The sequence below is a fragment of the Phyllostomus discolor genome, chromosome 1 (assembly GCF_004126475.2).
Source record: "Phyllostomus discolor isolate MPI-MPIP mPhyDis1 chromosome 1, mPhyDis1.pri.v3, whole genome shotgun sequence".
Lineage (NCBI taxonomy): Eukaryota > Metazoa > Chordata > Mammalia > Chiroptera > Phyllostomidae > Phyllostomus > Phyllostomus discolor.
The window spans coordinates 155,942,177-155,966,554 of record NC_040903.2 but is presented as its reverse complement, the minus strand read 5'-3'; the positions used below and the strand labels follow the sequence as shown (position 1 = coordinate 155,966,554).

Genomic DNA, 24,378 nt, shown 5'->3' with positions numbered 1-24,378 from the left:
ATGCCTGGCTCTGTAGGCTCCCAGCTGCTGCTGTGCTGATTCAGTTTCTGGGAGTTTCACCCCATGCACACACCTAGAGGCTTGGGGAAGTGGGAGACTTTGTGAACAAGACTGGTGTGGGGATGAGGGAAGCAAGCCTGAAACCTGAGATGAGGGAGCGTTTGGGAATTGAGGGTGTGGCTGTGCCGCTCTGACTGATGAGGAGGCTCTGTATGCCGCTGGAAGATGTCGTGAAAGATGACATGGAGCCAGAAGTCGGGAGAGCATTAGTGTAACAGAAAGGTGGAGGGTGAGAGACTGTCATTGAAATTGTCTAAGAAAGTAGTTCTCAGTGGAGAAATTTGGAAATACCCTGACAAATAGATTGCACACGTTTTGGATGTCAAAAAAAATAGTGAAAGGGTTCCTGGGGCTATGGCATGACAGATGTATTAGAAAATGAAAATAAGGTTGGTCATTCATTATCATTAACTTAAGAGAGAGGGGGCAGAAAGAGAGAACCGGGGCCCAGCTGTGGTCAGGATAATGCAGGTTGTAGTTAGAAATGAGTTCCTAAGGTAAGAGTTCATCCCCGCTGCAATGGGGGAGGAGGGAGTCATGAACATAGAGAGAGCTGGCATGGGAATGGCAGCGTTTGGGAAGTTAAGGATGGCTGAGTGGGTGTGAGAACTTAAATACAGGTAATAGAGTGTAGTGTTTATAACAAGGTAGTTGATTTTGAGGTTTACCAGCTAAGTTGCTTTTACTTCATATAATGGTGACTGTTTTCTTCAGAACAACAGGCGACTGGAAATCTTTGAATGCCACTGCCCTCGGGCTGTTAGCTGCTTGGCCACAGCTCAGGAAGGTGCCCGGAAGCTGCTGGTTGTGGGATCTTATGACTGTACCATTAGTGTACGTGATGCACGGAATGGGCTCCTCCTCAGAAGCCTGGAGGGCCACAGCAAAACCATTCTGTGCATGAAGGCAAGTACAGTGCAGGAGACCAGGAACTAGTTCTGGCACAACTAGAATGGTATGAATGACATCTTTCGTGTTGTCTGATGCCTTACTTAGAACACAGTCATCTTGAAAAGAGGAAGGAGGTCACAGTCCTTTTCTTCAGGCCAGGGTCACCAAGGGATGCACTACGTTTTAATGTGTTAACTTAGAAACAGTGGAAGTGTATTTTACTGTAGAATGTAGATACACTCTAATATCCTTCTAGGCTACTTTCTAATCCTTCTGAAGAGGTAGCGAACGCAGCAATACACTGTCATTTCATGAGAGTGCCTGGTGGTAGGACATACGTTTCAGTTCAGAAAATTTGTCTGAAAAATTTATTCCATACCTACTTTACACTCATGCAGAATTAGAATTCCCCAATGTGCATTACAAGTTACAAAAGAAACCCAGAACCTTGTGCCACGTCTAACTCAATGAATTTTTCCCTTAAGGTGGTGAATGACCTCGTGTTCAGTGGCTCCAGTGACCAGTCGGTCCACGCCCACAACATTCACGTAAGCCCTGCCGGCGTAAAATCTTTAACAGAATGGTGGTTCAAGCTGGAAGGATCCATCAGATCTCTTACAATTTAAATTAAGCCCCTTTCCTAGTGAGAGGCTTAGTAATACTTTGCATGCATAAGCTCTTAAACGATAGTGAGCACCCTAGAAATTCTGACTTCGTCAAAGTGTTTCACAGGACAGGCTCAAAGTTTATGTAAGGTTTAGTTTGAGTGCCGCATTTAAACTTGAGATAAATTGAGCATCTGAGGTGCTAAGAAAGTGGATATGATACGTAGTTTAAAATAGAACAAATGAAAACAGCCGAGAGACTCTGCTCACGTCATAGAGGCCACTCTGGTGTGTGGGCCCTGGTCTGTGAACCCGGGGGGAGTCTGAGCCCTCGGGGACTTATCCAGACCCAAGGAAATGATAACAGTGAAAGTACAGTTGACCCTGAACCACACAGGTTTGTACTGCTTGGTTCCATATATATGTGGGGTTTGTTTGGTTTTTGTTTTTTGTTTTCAATAAATACCTGTGCTGTTTTTGCTCTGTGATGGTGAGTCAGTGGATGCAGAAGGCTGACTGCATGCGTTGTTCTGTACCATTTTATGTGGGCACCTTGAGCATCCTAGGATTTTGTTATATGCAGGGGATGGAGGTGTGGTCCTAGAACTATTCTTCCATGGGTACTGAGGGACAGCTTAAGTTTTGGGGGAGCCAGGAGTCATAGGCTGCTTTTCAAATGCATGTGGTCACCACTCCTACCCCCTGCATTGTTCCAAGGTCAGCTGTACTTCAAGAGCTGTGACGTACACACAGGCAGAACTGCGACCCTTCTCGTCCTGTGGCACCTAGTTTTCTCCATCAGGACACATGGTGTATATTTTGTGTAGGAAACAAGTGCTGGTGGGAGTGCTTCAGCTGTTGAAATCAGTACAGCTACGTGTGTGTACAGATAGCTTTAGAATTACAGAATCATAAATCTCAAAACAGCTGAGGAAAATAGGAAAGTAGGAAAATATCTTGCAAGTGTGGTGACTCTTCCCTCTCTCCTGACACAGACCGGCGAGCTTGTGCGGATCTACAAAGGCCACAGCCATGCAGTGACTGTGGTGACTATCCTGGGGAAGGTGATGGTGACCGCTTGCCTGGACAAATTTGTCCGTGTGTATGAGTTACAGGTAGGATTTAGATTCAGTATTTTGCTTGAATGATTTGGGGAGATTGTCTATTTGGGTTTGATGTTGACTTTTAGATAGTGTGGTGGGGTTGGGGCCCAGGAATCTGCATTCTTCACAAGCACGCTAGATAATTGTGCAGCGGCTGGTTCACGGACTGTACTTTCAGAAGCAGCGCAATGGGGTGATGGTCAGGCTCATGGTGTCAAAATTTAAATGGCTTCTGGACAGTAACTGCAGCCTGTAAAACGCATCTAGTTCTCCTTATGTGCAATTTCAGTTGGAGACTTCGAAGCTACACAGAAGTTGGTTGTATTATTTCCAATTAGCAGCTCCTTTCTTGAGGAGGACTTACTAGGAAGATTGCCATTAGAGTATATTTCTGTTAAAATGCTTCTGATGCTTCAGCTTAGTGCCTCGGGAATAGTTTTAAACCTACGAAGGGCCTGTGTTTATCAAACACAAGGTGTCAGTAACCTTAATAGTCTTTTTTTTTTTTTTCTTCCACCAAAGTCCCATGATCGACTGCAAGTTTATGGCGGACATAAAGACATGATTGTGTGTATGACCATCCATAAAAGTATGGTGAGTGTGGTTTCCCAGGTCACCTGTTTGCCTCTGAATGTATTTACTACAGATTCTGCAAACTGATGGTAATAATGTTACTGCTTGTCACTTCCAAAACTGACATCTGCTTCTGATGTGCCTCGTTACGATTGCCGTTCTGTCTCTCAGCATATTATCAGGATGTGACCCACTGATGTTACTGAATATTTTTCTATTAATAACTAAAATAATTATAATAAAAATCTAATACTGCCATTAAGTAGAAGATAAATTTAAAATGTTTAAAAAAATGAGTGGTGCTCTTTCCAGAGACATTATGATCTGCACAGAGCATTGAAATAAAGTCAGGAGGTTTGGCCAGTGTGGCACAGTTGTAGCAGACCTAAAAGTAGAAGCTAACTCACTTGAACCCACTAATCCTTGATTTGTTTTATTTTTAAATTATGAGGTTGAACCAGAAGGGATGGTTTTCAGACTCTGAGCAGTAGAACCCCATGTTCCAATGAAATCCAGATGCCTAATATGTAATGCCGAGGGGAAGCCAGAGCCACCGCAGTTAGAGTGCAGGTGGGCGCCTCGGAGCCCTGCCGTCCTGCCGTCAGCCGGGCGCCCACGAGTGGCTCTCCGAGGGGCCCAGCTTCACAGTGTCTAGAGCAGATTTCACGGGGGTGTCCAACCTTCGGCATCTCTGGGCCACACCGGAAGAAGAGTTGTCTTGGGCCACACATTAAATACACAAACACCAATGAAAACAGGAAAATCTCATCATATTTTAAGCAAAGTTACGATTTTGTGTTGGGCCGCATTCATAGCCACCCTGGGCTGCATGTGACTCGCAGGCCGCGGGGTGGACACCCCTGGACACTTGCCCATTGTTGTACCATGGGGCTGGGGTGGGTTTAGTTTTTGTGTTTTCTTAAGTTGCTACAGATAGCTTTTGACTCTTATTGTGAGGATGTTTTGTAGTTTTTTGGTGAGTGTGTTTTGGTCTGATGTGATAAACCTCTTCTTCCAGATCTATACGGGCTGTTATGACGGCAGTATTCAGGCTGTGAGGCTAAATCTGATGCAGAATTACCGCTGTTGGGTAAGGAGTGGAACTTCAGAGTTGCTTAATTCTAGGCTGATTTATAGACCTTCCTTGTCATCAATGGAACACTTTTCTGTTTGAGCATCCACTTTATGCCTTCCACTGTAGAACAAGGAAGCTTATTTTTAAAAACTACATATAAAATACTTCTCTATATTTCTTTTTAAAAAATATCTTATTTATTTTTAGAGAAAGGGGAAGGGAGGGAGAAAGAGAGAAACATCAGTGTGTGGTTGCCTCTCATGTGCCCCCTGCTAGGGACCTGGCCTGCAACCCAGGCATGTGCCCTGACTGGGAATTGAACTAGCGACTCTTTGCTTCTCAGTCCCGAGCTCAATCCACTAAGCCACATCAGCCAGGGCTTCTCTATATTTCTTTAATGAAAAGTCTATTTTAGGATTGGATATGAGGTATATTTAAATATTCTACACTCAGGTTATCCCCCTGGTGGTTTTTATTTTCTTATAAAATCAGTACATGCTTATAAAAATATCAACAGTGCATAAATACATGAAATTAAGAGTAGAAGTATTTATTTTTGTGACCTCCCCATCCTATACCCACTCCTCAAGGGTCATACACATTAATAGTTTGGTTTGTGTTCTTATTGGTTTGGGAGAGATGGACAAAAACAAATTTGTATTCTTGAAGTTTAAAACCTCAGATTTCAAGGCTAAATTTCAGGGGTTTTTTTAGTTGCATGCTAGTGATTAACCCTTAAACTTTTCACTTATTCCTTATAAGCTTTCATTTGTTTTATCAGTTCTAATATTAGTGACCAAAGAAACATTTATGACACTGATTGTTTTCCCCAAACCTCTTTCCAGATTGATGGAATGAGTTTTCCATTTTAACATTTGATGTTAGGCCTGTCCACAGTTGAATTACCTTTCAGCTTTTTATACGTTACTTTTTGCTTTTTAGTTTTGTCGTTGAAGAAAAGCAAATTCTAGTGTAACAGGATGCAGAGCATACAAATGAAGTGTGACTTTATCTAGAGAAATGGGGCCATCTGGTTATAAAACTGGAGAAAGAGAAACATCAATGTGTGGTTGCTTCTTGAGTGTCCCGTACTGGGGGGACCTGGTCTGCAACCCAGATATGTGCCCTGACTGGGGAACCCTTTGGTTCGCAGGCCGCACTCAGTCCACTGAGCCACAGCAGCCAGGGGAAACTCATTTTATGATGGCAAGATAAGGAATAAGTACAATTTAAACTGAATTTTATGGTAACTTGTCTATGAATATTTTAATTTTTCTTATGTCTAAAGATGTAATGGTTAGTTACCTTAGTGCTTTGCCTTCTTATAATACCGAAGTGTCAAAAGACTTCACAGTCTTTTCAAGGTTCCTCATCATATTGGTAATTAATTTGGTTGTCTCTGGCTTTGTTTTGCTAGCTAGAACAAATTAAATAGTAGAGGACTTTTCATTTCCACCAGATTTACGGCGTACAAGCAGGCATGTTCTGACTGCAGGTTTCTGGTGCCCTTGTTAACGTCTCTGTTCTGTTTCTCCCAGTGGCACGGCTGCTCTCTGATATTCGGCGTGGTGGATCATTTAAAGCAACACCTGCTGACTGACCACACAAACCCGAACTTTCAGACTCTGAAATGTCGCTGGAAGAACTGTGATGCTTTCTTCACTGCTAGGAAAGGATCCAAACAGGTACGTCAGTGGGGCTCGAGGTCGCCCTGAAGTCATTTCACCTGTGGGAGCAGGGTGCGGAAACCCTTTTTTGCCTAGTTAGAATGTTCAGAGTTGCAGTAGATAGGGAGAGTCTAGGGATTTTTCTTTTTGTTTTTATTCAGAGATTTGGGGGGTAGCTTAATGATGTTTCAAATGAAGAATGCCGGGTCCTAACTGCCTTTCGTGTGTGGGTTGTAGAATGTACCCATGAAGCTCTCCTTGTCTTGGATTTTCTCTTGCCCTTCTACCAACTTCTCTCTCATGGGCCCTTTTCCTTTGGTTCCTAGGATGCTGCAGGGCACATTGAACGACATGCCGAGGATGACAGCAAAGTCGATTCATGAAGTTTTTTGCCTCCCATGTTGGGAAGTCATTCATTGAACCAATTTCACATTGGCCCCTCACACGGGCCACTGTCTTCCCTCCCCCGGGGAAGTGGCGTGCGGGAAGTGATTCCCGGCCAGGCTTACCTGGAGCACAAGTCTGGGCAGCTCTGTGGGAAGATAGGTTACACTTCAAGTTCTTGCTGGAGGTTCATCAAATGTAAAGAGGTTTTAAGGAACCATAGTACTCTGGAACAGCATGGCATGTAGTAATTTATGCTACTAGTGTTCTCCAGAAGTTTATTAAAGATGCACACCTTAATTGGTTACCTAATTTGACCCTAATCATATTTTTATTGATTTCAGTTTATGATTGTTAGTTTATGTTCTTATGATGGTTTAAACCTGTAGTCAGGCTTTTACATAAGTACCAGTTTGTTCAGATGCTAGATTTTTAGGATCAGTTTTAATTTTTCTAGTTGTAATAATTAGGTATCTAAATTGGAAGCAAATGGTTTCCTTCTTAACAATTATGTTTAGTGTGTTTCGATATTCTCCTGCCTTGTAGGTGGACAGAGCTGGCTTTAAATGCTAAAGGGAGACCCAGGAGCTTTCTAGCAGCTGGCGTGACTGCTCTGCCGACTGTGTTGTAGGGACTTGGGCAGCTCCTTACAGACGGGACGGCTCTGCCTGGTGAACCTCCTGTGCGAGTTTCCCCGAAGTGCTTGGCTCGGGGCGGCACACAGACCCAGCATCCACCTTGCAGTGCGGCGGTCAGGCCCGACCTGGGTGCTCCTTGCTGCGGGGACTGAACTGGAAGTGTAGCCTTTATCTCCCTTTCTGGTTTCAGGCTCTCCCAGGCTGCCGAGGGTTTGAAACCTTTTAGTTTGCTCCATTGCCCACCCCATCTCTCCCATTCTCTAGATGGCAGCCAGCAGGTATTTTCCTGGGCTTACAGGATGGTTTCCACTCACCTGCAGCACCTGAGATGGGAGAGTTAGGGTAAAGCATCTGAATTCAGTTTCTAGGGCCTCAGCAGGCTTCTCAGAGACTGATTCTAAAACCTCTGTCCTGCCTTCGCCCCTCCACCAGCTGGGGAAGGAGAGTGGAACCTGGTGACGGTAGAGACTCTACCTGTCCACTGAGGGCAGCCGCATTAACAAAGCCTTAGTGAGACTGCTTTGTTTTTAGATTTTCTCTGGACTCTTAAGTAAAGCAATGGAAGTGTTGCTTTCCATTCTTTTGTTTCCAGATTCACAGAACTCTGAAAGATTCCCCAGAGATAAGAAGGAGGGAGGAGAGCCCAGGGCCACACAGCCAAACTTCGGGACGTGGCACCTACTGTTTCTTAGGATGGCAGAGCATCTGGGTTTCTCTCCACTCCTGTTAGTGAACACACGTCTGCTCACTTGTCCTCTTCACTCTGGCTCTAGGGCAGGGGAGCTTCTCTGGGAATTCACGGGTAGGTTTTGAGAGGGTATGGGAACCCCTGAAGTTGTATATAAGACAAAGTATGTGGTCTTTTCTCCAGGGAAGGCTGTAGTGGTTCTTACTGGATCCAAAACATTGAGAACTAATATAGGAGCTACTACTAGCTAATGAAGGCCCCCCAGCTATTTGCTTTTGTCTTTGTGAGTGGGTAAACCTCTGTTGACTACACTATCTGCTGAGATTTACAGGACACCAGAGAGATCAGAGAGGATGCTGTTGCATAAAGACTCTGTTCTGGTTCTCTGTGAGATCAGGAAGCCTCTCCCGCCTCTCACCCCCATTTCCCGGACAGGCGGCCAGAGGAGCTGGGCTGTTCTGTGGGTTTGGGAATAGTGATTCCCCAGGAAAGTATATTTGGATTCATTGCCAAACCTGGCATTTTTCTCTGGGCTGCAGTGAAGCAGCATTTACAGGTTGGCCGGGCAGTGTGCTAGGAAAGCCTCACGTGCTCTGTTGCATAGTGTCCTTCTGTCCTGCCTGAGGACGTGCCTGAAACGCAGAGACTGGGGGAGCCTTTGTGGGGCAGGTGTTGGGCAGTCACCCTGCAGTGGGAACCTCTGCAGGTAAAATCAGTAAGAACTGGTTTGGATTTCACTTTGGTGGAATTGTGCACAGTCTGCCTGCCTTTGTGTGTGAATGTTCCTTGTGTGTGTGCGTGCAGGGGCACCTGTGCTGTAACGCTTTTCCTCATTTCACAAAACTTGTCTTTGAAGCAGTGGCAATAATGTGTTTGTTTCAAGGATGCGTACAGTGTATTTAGCATCAGGTTAGTGTGTTACCCTAAATGCAATGCTCTAGTCCTCTGTTTAGCAATAAATGCACCACGAGCACCTCGGCTGCTTACATATGGTTGTGTGTTACTACTTTTAAGTGTCTTGAAAGTTATGCAGAATTTTGGTTGTTTTGATCTTCTACAATGTCTTGACTGGTTCTAGTCCTCTGTCCCCCCTCAGAGAAGAGCTGTGGCTCAGGGATTTGCTTATCTGCACATCTAGTACTTTAAGAAGATGGGAAACTTCCATGACCTGACAAAACCTGACTCATTTATTATAAGGAGTTGGCGGCCATTTTTTAGAATGTTGTTGAGAATTGCGTGTGCCTACTTTGAGCGGCTTGAAGCCAAGGAAACAGTAGTGTGAAACCTGTTGTGTGCTTATGGTAGTGTCTTAATGGCTGCGTGTTCTGATATGATATCAGTCACTTCAAGTTTTATCCTAAAGTTTTAATTAGGTTTAAAATGTATTTTAGCACAATCCTGTACTCAAGTTATAACAGCAATTAAACATGATGCAAACAAAACTCTAAGAACAAAGAATTATTTTGACCTCGTGTTACTTGAATTGAAGAGAACGTCATTGCCACTCCTCTCCTGCTTTTGTGGGGAGGATTTTTTTTCTGTCTCAGAAGAGCCAGCAGTTGAGTGTTTGACCTGCTTATAAGTTACAGGCAATATCATTGCTATTTAAGTAATTATTCGCCTCACAAAGGTTTCTGTTTGTTTGTTTGCTTGTTTTGGGGGGTAGATCATGCAGTGGACAACTTCAGTGGCGAGTATGTGGGTGGTTTGCTGGAAGCAGGTGTACAACACTCAGTGCGGGGGTGTGGTGTGTTTCATGGAAGAGAATTCATTGGAGGGGAGATCAGAGTACATTGTGAAGTGAGATTTGAATTGCACGTTCCCTCTGGTTTGTTCAAATAGCTACAGTTAACATGTGCTGGCTTACAGATTTTGTTTCTGTCACCTAAAGGAGAGCTTTTAGAACTGCTAGGAAGGCCATGCCTGCCACATGGATGAAACAGTGGTTTTGCTCCTGCCCCAGATCCTCAGGGCCCTCAGGATCGCAGAAGGGCCACCTGGTGGCCAGGAACAGAAGCTGTGGTGGGGCGCTGGGGGCTGTACTGGGCTCCCTGTGCAAGGGGGTGTGAGATTCAGGTGTGAACCTGAACTACTCCTTACCAGACAGTAACCTCTCACCTTACCTCCAACTCCCAGTACGTGGCCCCTGAAATTTCCCAGATTTGCTATAAATTCACAGTGGTAGCCCAGTTGGATTACGGGGGAGGAGAGTCAGGGAGGAAAGGCTGTACTGAAGGTCTTTCTGCTGCTTAAGAGGGATGCGTGCCGGGGAGCTGCTCTAGCACCCCTGGTATTCGAGCTGTTTCTATGGAATGTGGGTTAGAAGAATGAACTGAGATGACATTTGACTGCAAAAGTGTTTATAAGCAAATAGCTTATCCTTCTTACATTTTGGTATAAACCTGTGAACTTCATAACTTTGTAAAGCAAGGTATAAAGCAAATACAAGAGGAAAATAAAGTACTTTTACTAATTGTTTACTTTCATCACCTTATCTGCACATCCGTAGCCCACCTTTTCTTTCCCATGTTGGTATGAAGACCAAAGAAAATGGGTGAAAAACACAAGTGGTTTATAGGTGAGCCACACACCATGGACCAGACAAGTCTGGCAAACCGCTGCATTTGAGGACTTGTTCAAGGTCACATGCAGAGGTCAGTTAGTTAATGGAGGAGCTAGGATTAAAAACTATATTTTTGCCCCATTACACTTAGGTACGTGACCCTCCAGTTACTGGCGGCCCACTTATTCCTGTTCTGTATACCAACAGCTGTTCCCCCCCTTTCCTTAGGTATCCTGGACAGTGTCTGAGTGAGTTCTGTGCTCGAGAAACAGCAGTTGGCATGAGGAGAGCGGGACTTGGAGTTTATTTGTGTGTGTGTGTGTGTGTGTGTGTGTTCCCTTGTTGTGTTCTGAAACTCGGGCTCCCGCTACATGACCGGGGAGTGTGCGATTGGAAGCCCCTGAGCCCTGCCGTGGCCAACGTGCAAATGTGAGAGAAGAAAACACGGTGGAGCCAGCCATACACATGCCTTTATTTAGGTCAGTGTTTTCCAGAACGCAGCCAAACTTACGGGCCAGACAGCCGAAAGTGCCCAGCTCCCTTTTCTGAGCTTGTGTACCCCAGCGCGGGCCCATCCTGAAAGTCAGACCCAAGTGCTGCTTCGGTTGCTGTCCCACGGGTGGGACACGGAGAGCGGGGAGAGGGCTCTAACAGAGGAAGTACTGAGTGCCACTGGCAGACGCTCCTGTGAACAGCCTCGGGCGCACCAACGGGGGCACTGGCTTCAGAGCTGAGGCTTCTCACATTCCAAGCAAATCTCCCAGTTGGGCTACAGCTAGCTGAGGCAGGCAGACACTTGCCTGCACGCGCAAAGGGACAAAGGTCCTTCACAAAAGGGGCAGTGTGGGCATGACAGACGGACAGATGCCCTCAGGCCGAGTCAGGAGTGAAGTAGAAGAGGAACAAGACCAATGAGGCGTCTGGAGGCCTGTTGGGGGTGCAGCTACTGCGACCTTCGAGGCGAGTGGCTCTAGCCAAGATGGGTGAAGTTGAAATCCTGAGTGGTCCTGCCCGGCCCTGGCCAAGGCCCGCCTGGTTCAGGCGTACATGGTGAGCTGCAGCCACTGAAAGGAAAGCCGAAGATCAGGCTGCAGGCAAGAAAGGAGACCCCAGCCCTCGGGATCTGCCAGGGTAGGGGAGGCACAGGCCCCATATGCCTGGGAAGGCACGTGTTTTCCCGCATAAAGTCTCTTTAGGGACTGAGGACCTTTGGGAGGTACGTCCCTCACTGTGCTTCCCTTCGTGATCCTGTCCGATCCCACCCCTCCGTCGGTCGCTATTTGGAGGTGAAGAGCACACAGAGGGTCTAGTCTGCCTCATTGACTCCTTCAGTGAATAGGTCCAGGGGGAGTGTGCTGCTGCTTGCGGGCCTTACCTCTAGAACGTTGAGTTTGATGATACCGTCTCCGTCCTTGTCAAACGCATTAAAAGCTCCTGTGTGGGGGAATGAATACAGACGAGGCTACAGTCTCACTCCGCCTCCACTCCTGTAAATTTCTTAGGAGGACCATGTTCTGCCAGGCAGAGCATCACCAATAGCCCTCCCTCTACCCACCCATGCTGAGCCTGAAGAGGGCCTTTGCCTTTTTTGTTCACCCCAGAGCGAATAGGTTGGGGGATGATGCAGCTGAGATTCCCACTGCCACAGCTCTCACCGCGGGAGAGGGGCAGGGGAGCCCCACTTACTGAACATGCCCTCCATCCTGACGAAGCAGCAGATGAAACTGTCGAAGTCGATGTTCATGTACTTGTCTGCGTACCGCATGGTAATGATGTCGTAGAGCTGGCTGTTGAGGTGGAACCCTGTGGAGGGAGCACTTGAGAGGAGGAAGGAGAGCCACAGTCCTGAGGCCTGCCTGCTATTTCCCTGGCCTCTTGGGAAAGGCAAAGAGAAGCCCTTTCTCTGGGTGTGGGGCCCCTGGCCTTGTCCTCTCCCTTTCCGGCTCCCACCAGCTCCGGGCCACATCCCGGCCACGCCGCTTCTGCCTCACCTGCCTCATTGACTGCATTTCGCATTTCGTAGCTGTTGATGGTGCCAGATTGGTCTGTGTCGTAGTGTTTGAAAATTTTCTGGCAACAGAAAGTTTGAGGACAGCAGTTATACACTGAACCCTTGAATCAACCTCCTTCACACCCACGCTTGTCTCTCCCCACCTGCCAGGCTTTAATCTTCTTCCAGAGGTGATGGAACTCTTGCAGGTTCAGTCTCCCAGAGCCGTCTGTCTGGAGGGAGGTCAGGGCTACAGGGTGTGCACAGCAAAATCCCCCTGGGTCAGGAGGGCGTTTCTAGGGGCCTCTGCAGGGAAGGCAGCCCCACAGGAAGGCTCTGCCCAGGATACCCTATGCACTGTCCTGTACTTAACACCCTGTCCTAGTATTTAACCTTCCCCTCCATGCCTTCCCCAGCAGAGTTACAGTCTACCACTCAGATGGTGTCCCAAGGACCACTTCTGCTTGGGCAGGAAAGAGCAGGGGTCAGGACCTGGTACAACCCAATGGCCTTCCCAACTTGTACCTCCTCCTGTCACCACTTTCAGACCAGCAGCCAGGAGGTTCTGACTTAGGACCTCCTTAGGTCTTTCCTTGGGCGTGAATTTGGGCCCCTGCGCCTGGCTGGGCACCCCTCACTGTGGCTCTGGCCCCGGCCCTGGCCCCCAACAGGGGGTTGGAAAGGGCGGCAGAAAGGATACGTCCATGAGGGCGATCATGCTGCGGCAGGACTCCAGCGTGAAGCCTTGTGTCTTCAGGTCCTTGTCTGGGAGGCAGAGAGGAGTGAGGAACTGCACTGAGGTGACTGACACCCACACCCACACACAGTGGGAGCCACTCACGTTTGTTCACAACTGTGTTAAGGATGTTCTTGAGCTCATCAGCACAGATCTCCATGTCCTGAGGAGGAAGGGAGTAGAGTCACGGTTCAAGGGTATGGCAGCTGGCAGAGCCGAGGCTTAGCAAAGTGAATCCCAGCTGTCCGTGTTTGTAAAGTCCCCCCCGCCAGTGCTTTCCTGTCAGAGGGACGCTGGGGCTTTTCTGCAGAAGACAGACATTGTGCCTTCAGCTGCCCAGACTGCAGTGGGCGTCTCGGAGCAAGGAGGGCTCCACACCACCCAGAGGGGCGTCCGTCTAATTCAAGGGCTGGCCTTGTGGGTGTCTGCCACACACGTACGTTCTTTTCTGCCAGAAGCCACAATGGCCTCTACTGAACAAGGGTGAAATAACTGGCCGCTCAAGTAGTTTACAAGGGGAGGACATTTGGGAGTCAGGGCTGGAAGTACTCACATCACCCGCTATTTGCCTGAAAATGTTCTGGAAGTGTTGCTGTTCTTCACTCTCCTGGTCAGTGTTGCCCGGCCTCGGCTGTGGAAGCACAAGGAAAACTGGTTCACAGGGATCAGAGAGACAGGCGGACCCATGAGGAATGCTCCTTCTAGGCCGAAGGGGCCAGAACGCCTCACAGCAGCCCTCGGTGGCAGCAGGTGCCGGGGACGGGCAAGTGCCCTTCCTTCCCCGTCAGACCTGGTGCTCTGGAGTGGGAATGACCCAGGTGCCCACAGCCTCTCACACCGTACCTCCCCAGCCCTACGCTCTAGACAGAGATGCATCAGCCATGCAGGTGCGTTGGCAGCCCCTGTGGTCCCTTCCCCCATCCTCACCAGCTGGAGTCCCCTCCCCTGCCGTGAGCCTGACCATCCATCCCAACCAAATGCTTGCGCCCCAGCAGGACAAAGGAGGCCAGGCCATTCTGACACCCTGGCTGCCTCTGCTGTCAAGGCCAAGTCCTCAGAGGATCCCTCTCCCCCCTCCATTGCATGGGCATTCCAGGGGAGAGGGGGTAGCCCTGGGCTTGTCTGTGGGCTTTTGTCCCCTTGCCCTACCTCCACTAATTTTTATGTGACCACCTCTCTCCACTCCAATCTAACACTCTCCCGGAGCTCTGGAGGACTCCATTTCTGATGTTAGCCCCCTTTCCTGCTCCTGCTCTTTCTCCCTCATTGTTAAGAGCTGGAGGCCACCAGAAACAGGAGTTGCTCCTGTTCAGGCCCCTCCCTCCCCTCGTCCAGCAGGGAGGCTCAGCCTGTGCTTCCCAGGTGGGGGACTGCCCTGGTGGGACTGCCAATCCCCAAGGCGTTGACTCAAGCAGCATCCGAAATTTCAGGAGAACTTGATGAAAGAAAGGTCAGTGAGGTAAATCCAGACCTCTAGATGGTCAAGGGACACCCCACCCATGCAGCCCCTCCAGCCTGAGCACCCTAGGAGCATAGCATAGCTGGCCCCAGTGTGCTGGCCACCCCAATTCGTGCCACATGCTCAGAAACCTGCGGGGGTTTCTCTTGCTTATCAGGGCTCGTTTTGTCTTTGCCCTCTTCCGACTCCTGGTCCACACTCAGTTCCTTGTTGCTGTTTGCTCTGTCTGAGACGAAGATGATGGGCTGGGGAGAGGAGGGGAGGGGGGAGGGGGCAGGAAGGAAGCGAGAATTACAGGCTGAGCGGGAACTCTGGAGGCAGCCTCGCCCTAGAGATGCGGGTCCAGTGAAGAGGAAGGAGCAGGTAGGAGCTCTTGAACCTCAGTTCAAGCTCCGTTTCTGCCACCAACAAACTGCGGGGAAAGTGTCTCTGGACCTCAGTTCCTTATCTCCTCATGATAGAGTTATGAGGGTTAAACCAGCTAGTAAGCACGTGCGAAAATGCTAAGAATGCTAAAAGCAACATGATCTAGTGCAGTGGTTTTCAAATACTTTGTAGACTTTTTTTTTTTCTAATGGAAACCCAGTTCAAATTAAATTTCCCCAGAAGCCCAGTATATGTAAAGTCATTAAAATCAGAACTTCCCCGCTTGATGAACAGGGCAGAGCTCTATTCCTTCCGTGCCCCTACGTCGCCATGGCAGCTACTGAGGCACCTCCAGGGGCCTCTAGCACCCTGCAGAGGACAAATTGAAAACAGGACTCTGGTTAGTGGCATGGCCCATGGGTGAGAAGTCCCAACACGGGGCTGGAACCCCAGCCGGGCCATCACATATGAGAAACATCCTCTCTGGCTTCAGTTTACTCTCCATTAATGTGGACAGTTAAGTCCTGCTTTGCGCTCCTCATAGGGTTCTTGTGGGGGTCACCTGAGATAATGTAAAAGTGGACTGCAAACACACTTCAGAGGCCACACAGACAAACACAAGAGATGTTTCAAGACATGCACAGGCAAACGCAGATAGGAAAAGGTGGAAAGCAGTGGCCGTGCTGCCTCGGTCCTGGTCAGAGCCACGCGCCCTGCGGGGAAGGCAGAGAGAGGCTAGGCTGTAGGGGCCAGTGGTGTCAGTGCAGAGAGCAGTGGGGCAGCCACAGTCCCTCAGAGCAGAAGAGGAACCTGACTAGTCTGAGTCCCCAGCTGCCTTTCCGTGGTGCTCGTCTAGGACAGCAAGAATGGACAAACCTATGGAAACAGCACCCCCGCTTGGGCCCCTACCAGGCCCCCAAGTCCTGGCTTGCTGTGCCTTCCAAGCAAAGGGTCTTGCTCAAGCAACTGAAGCTTGTGGGATCCCAGAGCAATGGGGTCACAGTCCGAGGGGGACGCATGTCCATGCCCGACGCGTATCTGCGGGCCCCAGAGTGAGTCTGGACAGCACAGGCCTCGGAGTGCAAGGGGCCTGCACCGGAGACGGGAGGGCAAGAAACACGGGTCTGGGAGCAGACAGGCGTGGTGTCCAGCTCCGGTTCCCCCCACTCATTATTTGTGGGTCCTTGGGTAAGTCGCTTCACTTCTCTGGACCTTTATCCTCAACTATAAAAGCGGAATAATGACAGCACCTGCCTTCAGATACTGTTGTGATTGCAAATTGTTTTACCCCCAATAGTGCCTAATGTGTGGCAGGTGCTTGATGATCATCAGCTGTGGTCTGCACCAGCACCAGTACTTGGAGGACCCTCCGCTGAATCCTTCCAAATGCCGTCATCAATACTAACACCCAACACTGAAGGCCTGCAGCTGCTGCCCCGTGGGCTCAAGGATGTCCAAAGATCAGTCATTTCTGGATGGTGCGTGGGGCGGTCAACCCAAAATTCTGTAAGGGGTAACCACTATCGGAGACATTACTGCCCTGGAGACTGGAGGAGTCATGGGCAAATGGAGCAAGGATGGAGCAGGGGGAGTTTGAGTTGCTAAACAACTGTGATCTTAAGTTCCCAAAGCACGCAAAGGAAACAGGGTCTCGCGTCACAGAGAAAGCTTTAGCACACATGATCACCGTCAGCAATGGCAGCCTCACAGCAGCTGAATGTAACCCGGACAGCCAGGAGGGGCTATCTGAGGCCCTGGTGAATCAGGGTGACTCCCCAAGACCCCAAGAGAGCTGCCCAGGTGGCTCTCTTCCCTTTTCCCACCTTAAGCCAGTCAAGCTGAGCAGCCCCTCTGGGGCTGTGAGGGTGGAGTTTCTCTCTCCCTGTGCCCTTTGCCCTTTGCCATCAGCACCATAACTTTAGAGGGGCCTAGGGTCAGAGGGAGGGGTCATTGTCTAGAAGGGGGTTTGCAACAGGGTTCGCCTTGAATGAGACTGTGGCTTAGCAGTCTTCTTCAGTAACTTGGCCCCTCTAGATACCCTCTGCTGCCCCTTCCCCAGAAAGCTCAGGGAAAAAAGGAGTTGGGAGCAGAGAGGGAAAGGAGGTGGGGAGAAGGAGCAGTCCTGTTTACAGAGCAGGCAGCTGGCACCCAAGACCCTCACTCAACTATCTCGCTCCGTACCCTGATAAAAAGAACCAGTTGCCATTCCCCAAAGGGATCCAGCCTTGCTCAGCGTAGCCAGACCCATTCCTGAGAAAGATGGGCTGCTCCCTTTGGTTTTCGCAGGACCCCCCACACCAGGCCCATTCCCCCAGGTTGGCCATCCTCTCCCTCCCCCGTGTGAGAGGCAGGCCGGGTAGCAGTGGTGGTTCGGGGTGCAGACTGCACCCGGCTCCATGGGTTGGCTGGGCCACTTATTGGCTCTGTGGCCTTAGGTCAGTCCATCTGTCTGTACCTTTTCTTCCTCTGAAAATGGGAACAAGGACAGTACCAGTCCCACAGGGATGCAGAGAGTATTGGGTTAATCCACAGAAAGCACCTAGGGAGCGCCTGACCGCCGCCTTCACTCAGTAAGCGGGCGCTCTCCTTGTTCCGCACCCAGCGTCAGCAGGGCAGGGGGCGGGGCGGCAGGGGACGAGGCAGATCTGGTGCGCATGCGCTCACGCGGTGCACAAACCTCGGTGTTGTCTACCCACTCACCCTGTCACACCCACCTTGGGTTTTTTCTTTTTCTGCACAAGGAAAGGGAACAGTGAATATAGATTAAGTGAAAAGCAAGTTTCCAGAGAATCCACTGCCTTTGACTTCCCTGAGACCTGGTTCTCAGCTTTGGGTGGGTTCTGGGGGCTAGAAATCCAGGTCACCTGGAGCCAGAAGGGGCCCGGAGGGTGCAGGGAGAAGAGGATTCTCCAGTCCCGAGACTGGCAGCTGCTATGGCTTCGATTTTGGAGTTCACTCTGTTATTGGACACGGCTAAGGAAAGGGAGATTCTACCTGTTTTGAATTTTTTAATGAAGTTGGTGACTAAAACACTGAAAAAGTAGCTAGCCCAAACTGGCCCCAGCATGAATTTTGTCTCATATACAGAGTTTGGGTATATTTTGTTTGTTTGTTTGTTTGTTTGTTTTTGAGCAAATACTTAACACAGAGAAACTTAATGGAAATCTAGGTTTGGGGGCTGCTCTTGTACAACGAGGTCAGGCAGCCTGCACAGACAGCGCCCCCCTGTGGCCACAGGCCTGGCAGAGCGGCTGCTCTCTGCAGCTTGCAGCCTCCAGCTAGCCGTCACCACCCTGCAGTTGGCCCTCCGACACAGAAGCCAAGTGTCAGTTGAGGACTGCAGGCCACTGTAGGGACACCCAAATCCCTGCACCTGCCCGCTCTTCTCAGTTCGGTGACATGCCAGTTCCCATAAGCTTTCGGGTTTGCGGCTCCTGATGAATACTGTACCGACAACCGACATCCAGAAGATGAGAACAGCCCCAGGCACACCTTATACTAAAAATGCTGTCTGCGGTAATGCAGAAGGCACTTGGAGCTCTGGCACTGGTACAGGGCCAGGATTAGAACCGTGAGTGTCACTACCTAGGAGACAGTTCAGTGGGGCATTTGCCGTCCTCTTATTGGCCCAGGATGCACCCACAGAGCACAGGGGACTGTTTGCTAACCAGGACCCGAGGCCCCAAGACTCCTCAACACAGAGAGACCCCGATGGACATATGCCAGCTCTGTGCTGACGGCGGCCTCACAGCCCTGGGGACAGCTCTCAGCCTGGTGGTGGCGGAGAGAGCCGAGTCTGTGTTCAAAGAATCTGGCCCTGAGCTTGGCTTTGCTCACTGAAGGCCTCTGTGAACTTGCTGAACCTCCGCTTCCTTACTTTAAAACCGGGGGGTAATGGCCTCATGTCAGCTCAGAAACCTTGCCAGGATCAAGTGGGACAGCACATCGGAGACGCGCCTGGTGGGGTCTGGAACACACGAGCAGCAACCTGCGCTCGAGGGCCCGTGTGCGGCAGACAGTTCACTACATGACCTCGGTGTTCAGACCTCACAAATGCCTTGCAAGGCACGTGCTGTCCCCAACTTTAAAGAGGAGGAATCTGAATCAGAGGGTTGATGTAACTTGTCCAGGCCACCCCGCTCGCAGGTGTGGGACCTTGGTTTGATGCGGACTGCAGAGAGTGTGCACGTTTTCCTCTGTGTGAGCTTGTGCCTCATAATCCAGTGTTGGCCGCTGCCCTTATCATCCCTTCCTGTAGCCTCGATCCCTCTCTCTAATGGTTCAAGCTGCTTATCCCTTCTAGGACTCTCTTCCCAGCCCCTGGACTGACTAAAAGCCCCCAGACCATAAGGCCTGTCATTACTGCTGGTCATGCCAAACAGAAGTTGCCGTAAGGTGGTGTGATCGTTCTGCAAACCCCAGGTTCCCTTCTCCCTCCGCCGACACCCAGTCTCTCCTCCACCGCCTCGCTCACCCCAGCCCTTCTCACATGCAAGAGCTAAACCACTCACCACTGGCCGATCCACAGAGATTGTATTTTCAGCTTCCCTGTGAGGAACACACACATGAGGGGGCTCAGTGTCACCAGGAGCAAACAAGAAGCGCAGAGAGGACCTGCTCAGGTCACATGACTTCTCATAGTCAAGTCGGGATGACCTCAGGAGCAGCCCGGGAACTAACATCCCACACCCCAGGGACCAGCCCCATGTAGGCACCGCTGCCAGCATCCAAGTGCAGACACACGGGCTCTCGTTCGCTTTGCCCAGAGCTCCCCAGAGGTGTGACAAAGCCACTTACTCACAGACCTTATACTTCTTTCAGGGACAAAGATCGGAGTGGCAGAGCCTAGGAACTCATCTGTGGTGGCCAAGCAGGCAGGACGTGGTCCTGTTGGCTTCCTTAGCCACCCTACCTGAAAGTTCAATCACCCCTAGCACCTCCTATCCCTCACCCCTACTTATTTTTTCTCCCTATCACTCATCTAACTGTAACATATTATATATTGTCTTTTCCTATACAATGTTGTCTCATGCTAGGATGTTAATGTCTGTGAGGGCAGGATTTCTTTCTGCTTAATTCACTGCTCTAGCCTCCATAAGTATCTGTGGGATGACTGACTGACTGACTTACTGACTGACCGACTGATTGACTGATCTGACTGACTGACTGAATGAATGAATGAATAGGGAAGATGTGGCCGGTGGCTCAGAAGCGGAGGAAGAGGTGCCACCTGGTCAACATATCCCAGGACTTCTGGCAGCAACCATCCAGCTACCTCGTACTTCCAATCTCTGGAAAGGACCAGGCAGGCTCTTAGGGCCAGGGGGCGGGGGGCAGGGAAACGGCTGGGACTCACTCAGAGAGGTTCCTCTTTTCAGAGAAGACCCGGAGGATGAACTCTCCCTCCTGGTGGGGCTCGTAGGTGGAGGGCACGATGACGTACTCGCTGGGAGGCAGGCGGAAGCGCTCCGACACCTCCCGCATGTTGATGTAGGTCTTGCTCCTGGCCTTGGAGGCATTGTACAGGAAGAAGTCCTTCTGCAGGTGCTGCTTGTTCCCGTGCATCTGAAGCAGAGAAGAGCCTCAGGGGCCTGAGCCCCTCGGGAGGGACACCCTGTCTGCCCACAGTGCCCCCCACCCAGGGCTCCCTTCCCAGCTCCCGGCCACCCAGTTCACAGCGATGACCTGCCTACCTCTGATTCCCAAGGCCTCAAACAGCTCAATGTCCCTGGAGCTCCCTACCCCACTTCCTCTTCCTTTTTTGTTATGATTCAGAATTGAAAGTCAAGTCTATCATTCCTGCACTCGGGATCACTTACCCAAACTGCTGCCGGCCCACTCTGATCACCTCCAGGCTGGGGAAGGACCCCAGGGAGGCAGGAGGGCCCTTAGCTAGGGTCTGAGGGAGGCAATTCCTCCACCCCAAAAGCCAATGCCCCAATCCCCCTCAGAATGTGGGTCTGTGAATATGTGTGACTGTGTAATTGTGTGAGTGTGAATGTGTATAAGTGTAAGCAAGTGTGGGGGTGATTGTGAACGAATGAATATGAATGTATGAAAGCATGTGTGGGAGCCTGTGGTGGGAAGGGAGGGTGGGAGTCAGGGGGTCAGGCGCCTGCTCTGGGGTTAAGGGGCACAGGCGCAGCCTTCTCCTGCCATAGTCCTGCCCACAGTCCCCGCCGGGAAGCTTCCCGCTGTGCCAGACAGACACGGGAGCCCCAGGTAGTGCCGCAGGCAACCGCTGGCTGCTGCCACTTCTATACCTCTTTGGGAACCTTGGAGAGAAACAGAAAGAGAAGACACTCAGATTCTGTGGATCTCAGATCTGAACGGAGACAAAAAGCTTGTGGGAAGGGAGCGCCAGCAATCGCAGGGTGAACGCTTAGAAGTGGGACTCCCCATGTACGGAGACGGCATTCCCCGCCCCACTGTACTTCCCCCACCATGGTCTGTATCCACTCCTTACAGACATCTGAGATGAGCTGACACTGTGGGCCTGATTCCAGGGGTTCTGGGGGTCACTGGGTGTGAGGGAAGCTGGAGGTCCTCTCTGTAAGCCCCAAAAGCCTCCTCCCTGAGGAGATGTGTGTTTCTTGGGCTGAAGCTGGTCATACCTCGTAAATGGCAAAGCCAATGGTGAAGAGGTTGGCCCCCAGCTTCCGGTCCTTCCGCCGGTTCTTCTGCATCAGGGCCACCAGGAAGCTGCAGACCACCTCTGAGTCCTCGGGGTCATCGTCCTCCTCCAGGAGCTTCAGCCGGTACTGCGGGTTGGTCCAGAACGTGTCTGTGCCCCCCCCCCCCAAAAGAAAAGGTGCGTCAGGTCTGCCTCTCGGAGAGAGGGCGGGGAGGGAAACAAGACACAGCGAACCTATTCACTTTTGTCTCCCACATCTAGGTGCTCAGTAAATATGGGAGGAGGATTCAGGCATTGGTCTAATTATCTAGGGGGTAGGGGGCAGGCAGCCTATACTTTATACCCGATGGAGCTGTCCCGATCGACTTTGTGATTCTTCCTTCCTCTCCGAACTGCTGTTCCCAGTCTTTGCTGACGGCTTTGCTTCCTCACCTGTCCCTTTAATGTCGTTGACTCCTGGTATTTGGTCCTAGACCTGTTCCCTCACCCCACTGCCCACATTTGGATGATGCCTGAGCTACAGGTCCTGGCTTCCATCTCTCTTTCGACTTTCTCTCTCCTTTCCTTCCTATCTCCTTTTTTCTCTTCTTTTTTCTTCTTTTTCCCTCTCCCTCCCTCCTTCCTTCTTGTCCTTCCTTCCATCTTTTCCTTCCTTCCTTCCTTCCTTCCTTCCTTCCTTCCTTCCCTCCTCAAATACATACTGAATCCCAAATACTATTCCAATCTATGCCTTCAGCTCTCTGTTTCACACATCTTCACCCAGATTTTCCACAGGTGCCTCAGACTTTCCATGTTTCAAACTAAACTTTCTTCTCTACAAGCCCACAATCCACTCCACCAAAACCAAAATGACACATGGTGTTTTTCTCTTGTGTTTCTTACATTGTAACATTGACACCATCCATTCACACTCTCAGACTGGGAATCTTGAAGTCATTCTTCATTCTTCTCTCCCCGCATTACCCAGTTATCTTCTCCCCTACACCCTCCTCCCTCGACCTCTGCTGCTCCTGACTTGGCCTGGGAGTTCATCGTTTCTGGCTGGAACTCTGGCGGTAGCTGCTAACTCGGCCCTCCAGTCCCATTCTTAGCATTATGAACACAGTATTATCCCGACACAATGTCCTGTTTAAAAGTTGTTACCGGCTCCCTGTTGCAAACTCCTCAGCATGGCGGCTCCCTTCTCAGTAAAACAGGGAGGCTTTAAAGATAACTTATGTATGGGTCTTAGTAGGAACCCAGCAAGTGCTAGTTAATATCATTCTACCTGAAACTTGTTCTGCTTGGACCCTTCCCCCACGCCAAGCTTCTCCCACCTGGGAAGTTGCGGCAGCCTCCGGCAGAGCAGCCCCGCACCCAGCGGCCCTCGTTCACAGACACCGTCCAGGTCTGAAGCTTGTCGGACTCCAGAGCATCGGCTGTGAGGTTGCAGATCTCCAGCTTTGTGAAGTGGTAGATGAAATCGTCGTAGGACATCCTGAGAGGTTGGAAGAAGAGAGAGACCCATAGGGGAGCCTGGGAAAGGTAAGACTCTGGGGCTAACACAGCCCAGTAAGATAGTCCAGTGGAACTTGGTCACAGTCCCAGAAAGGAACCTGTCCTTCCTTTTTTAGGGTAGAAATGTGTTGGGGTCTGCCCTGCCTGGCCTCAGGAAGCTGTAACCCCCCATGGCTAAGGCTGAGTGAGAGACCTCCGGACCAGGAGCCACTAAGGAGACAAAACTTATTTCCCTGGCATGAACGCTGACTGTTCTGTGCCAGCCCCCAGTGCTTGATCAGTTAGCCAATGACAGGTAAGATTTCCCACGGGGGGAATCGCCTAAGACAGGCATGATCACGTGGAGGCCTCAGGGAAGGACTTGGGGGGCTGTGAAAATGAAGGGGTGATTGACATCGACCCCTGCCCCTTTGGCTTTGTCAAAGCCTGAGTCCTTGTTCTTAGATGTGACAAATCCAAGTCTCCCGGCTGCCTTTGTCTCCTCTGCCGGACTCAGGCCTGCGGAAATAACAGGGGCGGTACAGACCAGACCAGAGTCGGCAGACTCCTGGGGTAATCAGGCCTGGGACATAGAATATGCAAGATCCTGTGAGATCTGCTTGCTGGAGGATGCTCTTGAATTAGAATATGAAGGCCAGGCAGGAAAAGAAACTAGCTTTTTAGGTCCTGTAGTCTTTTTAAGTGATAAAACCCCAAATTCTGCCCAGAATCCCAGCGGGAGATTTACCAGCACCTTTGAAAGCTACCTATTCCTTTTGATCTTCCCTGCCAGACTGGAATCCACAAACTGTATCTGTATTCTTAATAAAAGCCTACTCAGGCGGGGGCTTGAGGCGCTCTCCACTAGAGAGAGGGGCTGTTTCGTCCCTATTTCCCCACAGGACTGGGTTGTCCCTGTGTATGTTTTTCTCGTGTTTCGACGAGCATCTGCAGTGATGGATACTGCTGGCCAGTATCCTCCACAGAAATGGTCAATTCTGGTCTGAGTCACCTCCTCCAATAATGACTCAGATTCATGTGTCCTTGATGGGAGAGCTCAGCAGCAATGCTGTTTCCCCAAAGTCACTGTGTGACCCTGCTCTGGGGCCCAGGCACCATGCTAGTTATAAGAGAGAGCTGGGGAAGGACAACTAAGCAAACAACTTCAAGGGTGACGAGTATGACAAATAAACAATTCCAGTCCTAGGGAAGACAAGGGGGATCTGAAGAAAGTCCCATTTAAAGCTGAGACTTGGAGGCTGAGTAGAAATGATCTGTGTGAGGATGACAGGGGCACTGGGCGAGCAGAGTAAGTGGAGCTTCCTTGGCTCAGAAGACGGCTCTGCGAAGGCTGGGGGGCAAGTGTCTGGAGCAGCATGTGTGGCGGAGGGCACAGGGGAGGTGGGGGCCGTGATGCTGGCAGGTTCCTGGCTCAGTCATCACCATGGGGCGCCTCTGAGCACCTCATCC

At 50.3% G+C, this 24,378-nt stretch overlaps 2 protein-coding genes across 14 annotated transcripts in view; one reads left to right on the top strand and one right to left on the bottom strand.

Annotated features, from left to right (window-relative positions):
* ZNF106 (zinc finger protein 106) overlaps window positions 1-10,164 on the top strand; it is a 59,126-nt gene extending 48,962 nt beyond the window's left edge. For all 9 annotated transcript variants that reach the window (XM_036032160.1, XM_036032145.1, XM_036032122.1 and 6 more), the window contains 7 exons: window positions 775-966; window positions 1,437-1,499; window positions 2,552-2,671; window positions 3,182-3,253; window positions 4,251-4,322; window positions 5,846-5,992; window positions 6,301-10,164. In XM_036032160.1, the coding sequence (XP_035888053.1) occupies window positions 775-966; window positions 1,437-1,499; window positions 2,552-2,671; window positions 3,182-3,253; window positions 4,251-4,322; window positions 5,846-5,992; window positions 6,301-6,357 (723 nt within the window). In that variant the 3' untranslated portion in view covers window positions 6,358-10,164. The remainder of the gene's footprint in view (window positions 1-774; window positions 967-1,436; window positions 1,500-2,551; window positions 2,672-3,181; window positions 3,254-4,250; window positions 4,323-5,845; window positions 5,993-6,300) is intronic.
* CAPN3 (calpain 3) overlaps window positions 8,735-24,378 on the bottom strand; it is a 44,837-nt gene continuing 29,193 nt past the window's right edge. For 2 of the 5 annotated variants that reach the window (XM_028506443.2, XM_036032178.1), the window contains 15 exons: window positions 22,749-22,909; window positions 21,413-21,582; window positions 21,062-21,073; window positions 20,155-20,363; window positions 19,310-19,346; window positions 17,513-17,530; window positions 14,564-14,677; window positions 13,527-13,604; window positions 13,079-13,136; window positions 12,938-13,002; window positions 12,402-12,470; window positions 12,239-12,317; window positions 11,934-12,050; window positions 11,623-11,681; window positions 8,735-11,311 (listed from right to left, as the gene is read on the bottom strand). In XM_028506443.2, the coding sequence (XP_028362244.1) occupies window positions 11,285-11,311; window positions 11,623-11,681; window positions 11,934-12,050; window positions 12,239-12,317; window positions 12,402-12,470; window positions 12,938-13,002; window positions 13,079-13,136; window positions 13,527-13,604; window positions 14,564-14,677; window positions 17,513-17,530; window positions 19,310-19,346; window positions 20,155-20,363; window positions 21,062-21,073; window positions 21,413-21,582; window positions 22,749-22,909 (1,273 nt within the window). In that variant the 3' untranslated portion in view covers window positions 8,735-11,284. The remainder of the gene's footprint in view (window positions 11,312-11,622; window positions 11,682-11,933; window positions 12,051-12,238; window positions 12,318-12,401; window positions 12,471-12,937; window positions 13,003-13,078; window positions 13,137-13,526; window positions 13,605-14,563; window positions 14,678-17,512; window positions 17,531-19,309; window positions 19,347-20,154; window positions 20,364-21,061; window positions 21,074-21,412; window positions 21,583-22,748; window positions 22,910-24,378) is intronic. The other 3 variants (XM_036032175.1, XM_028506446.2, XM_028506444.2) reach the window with 2 other exon arrangements.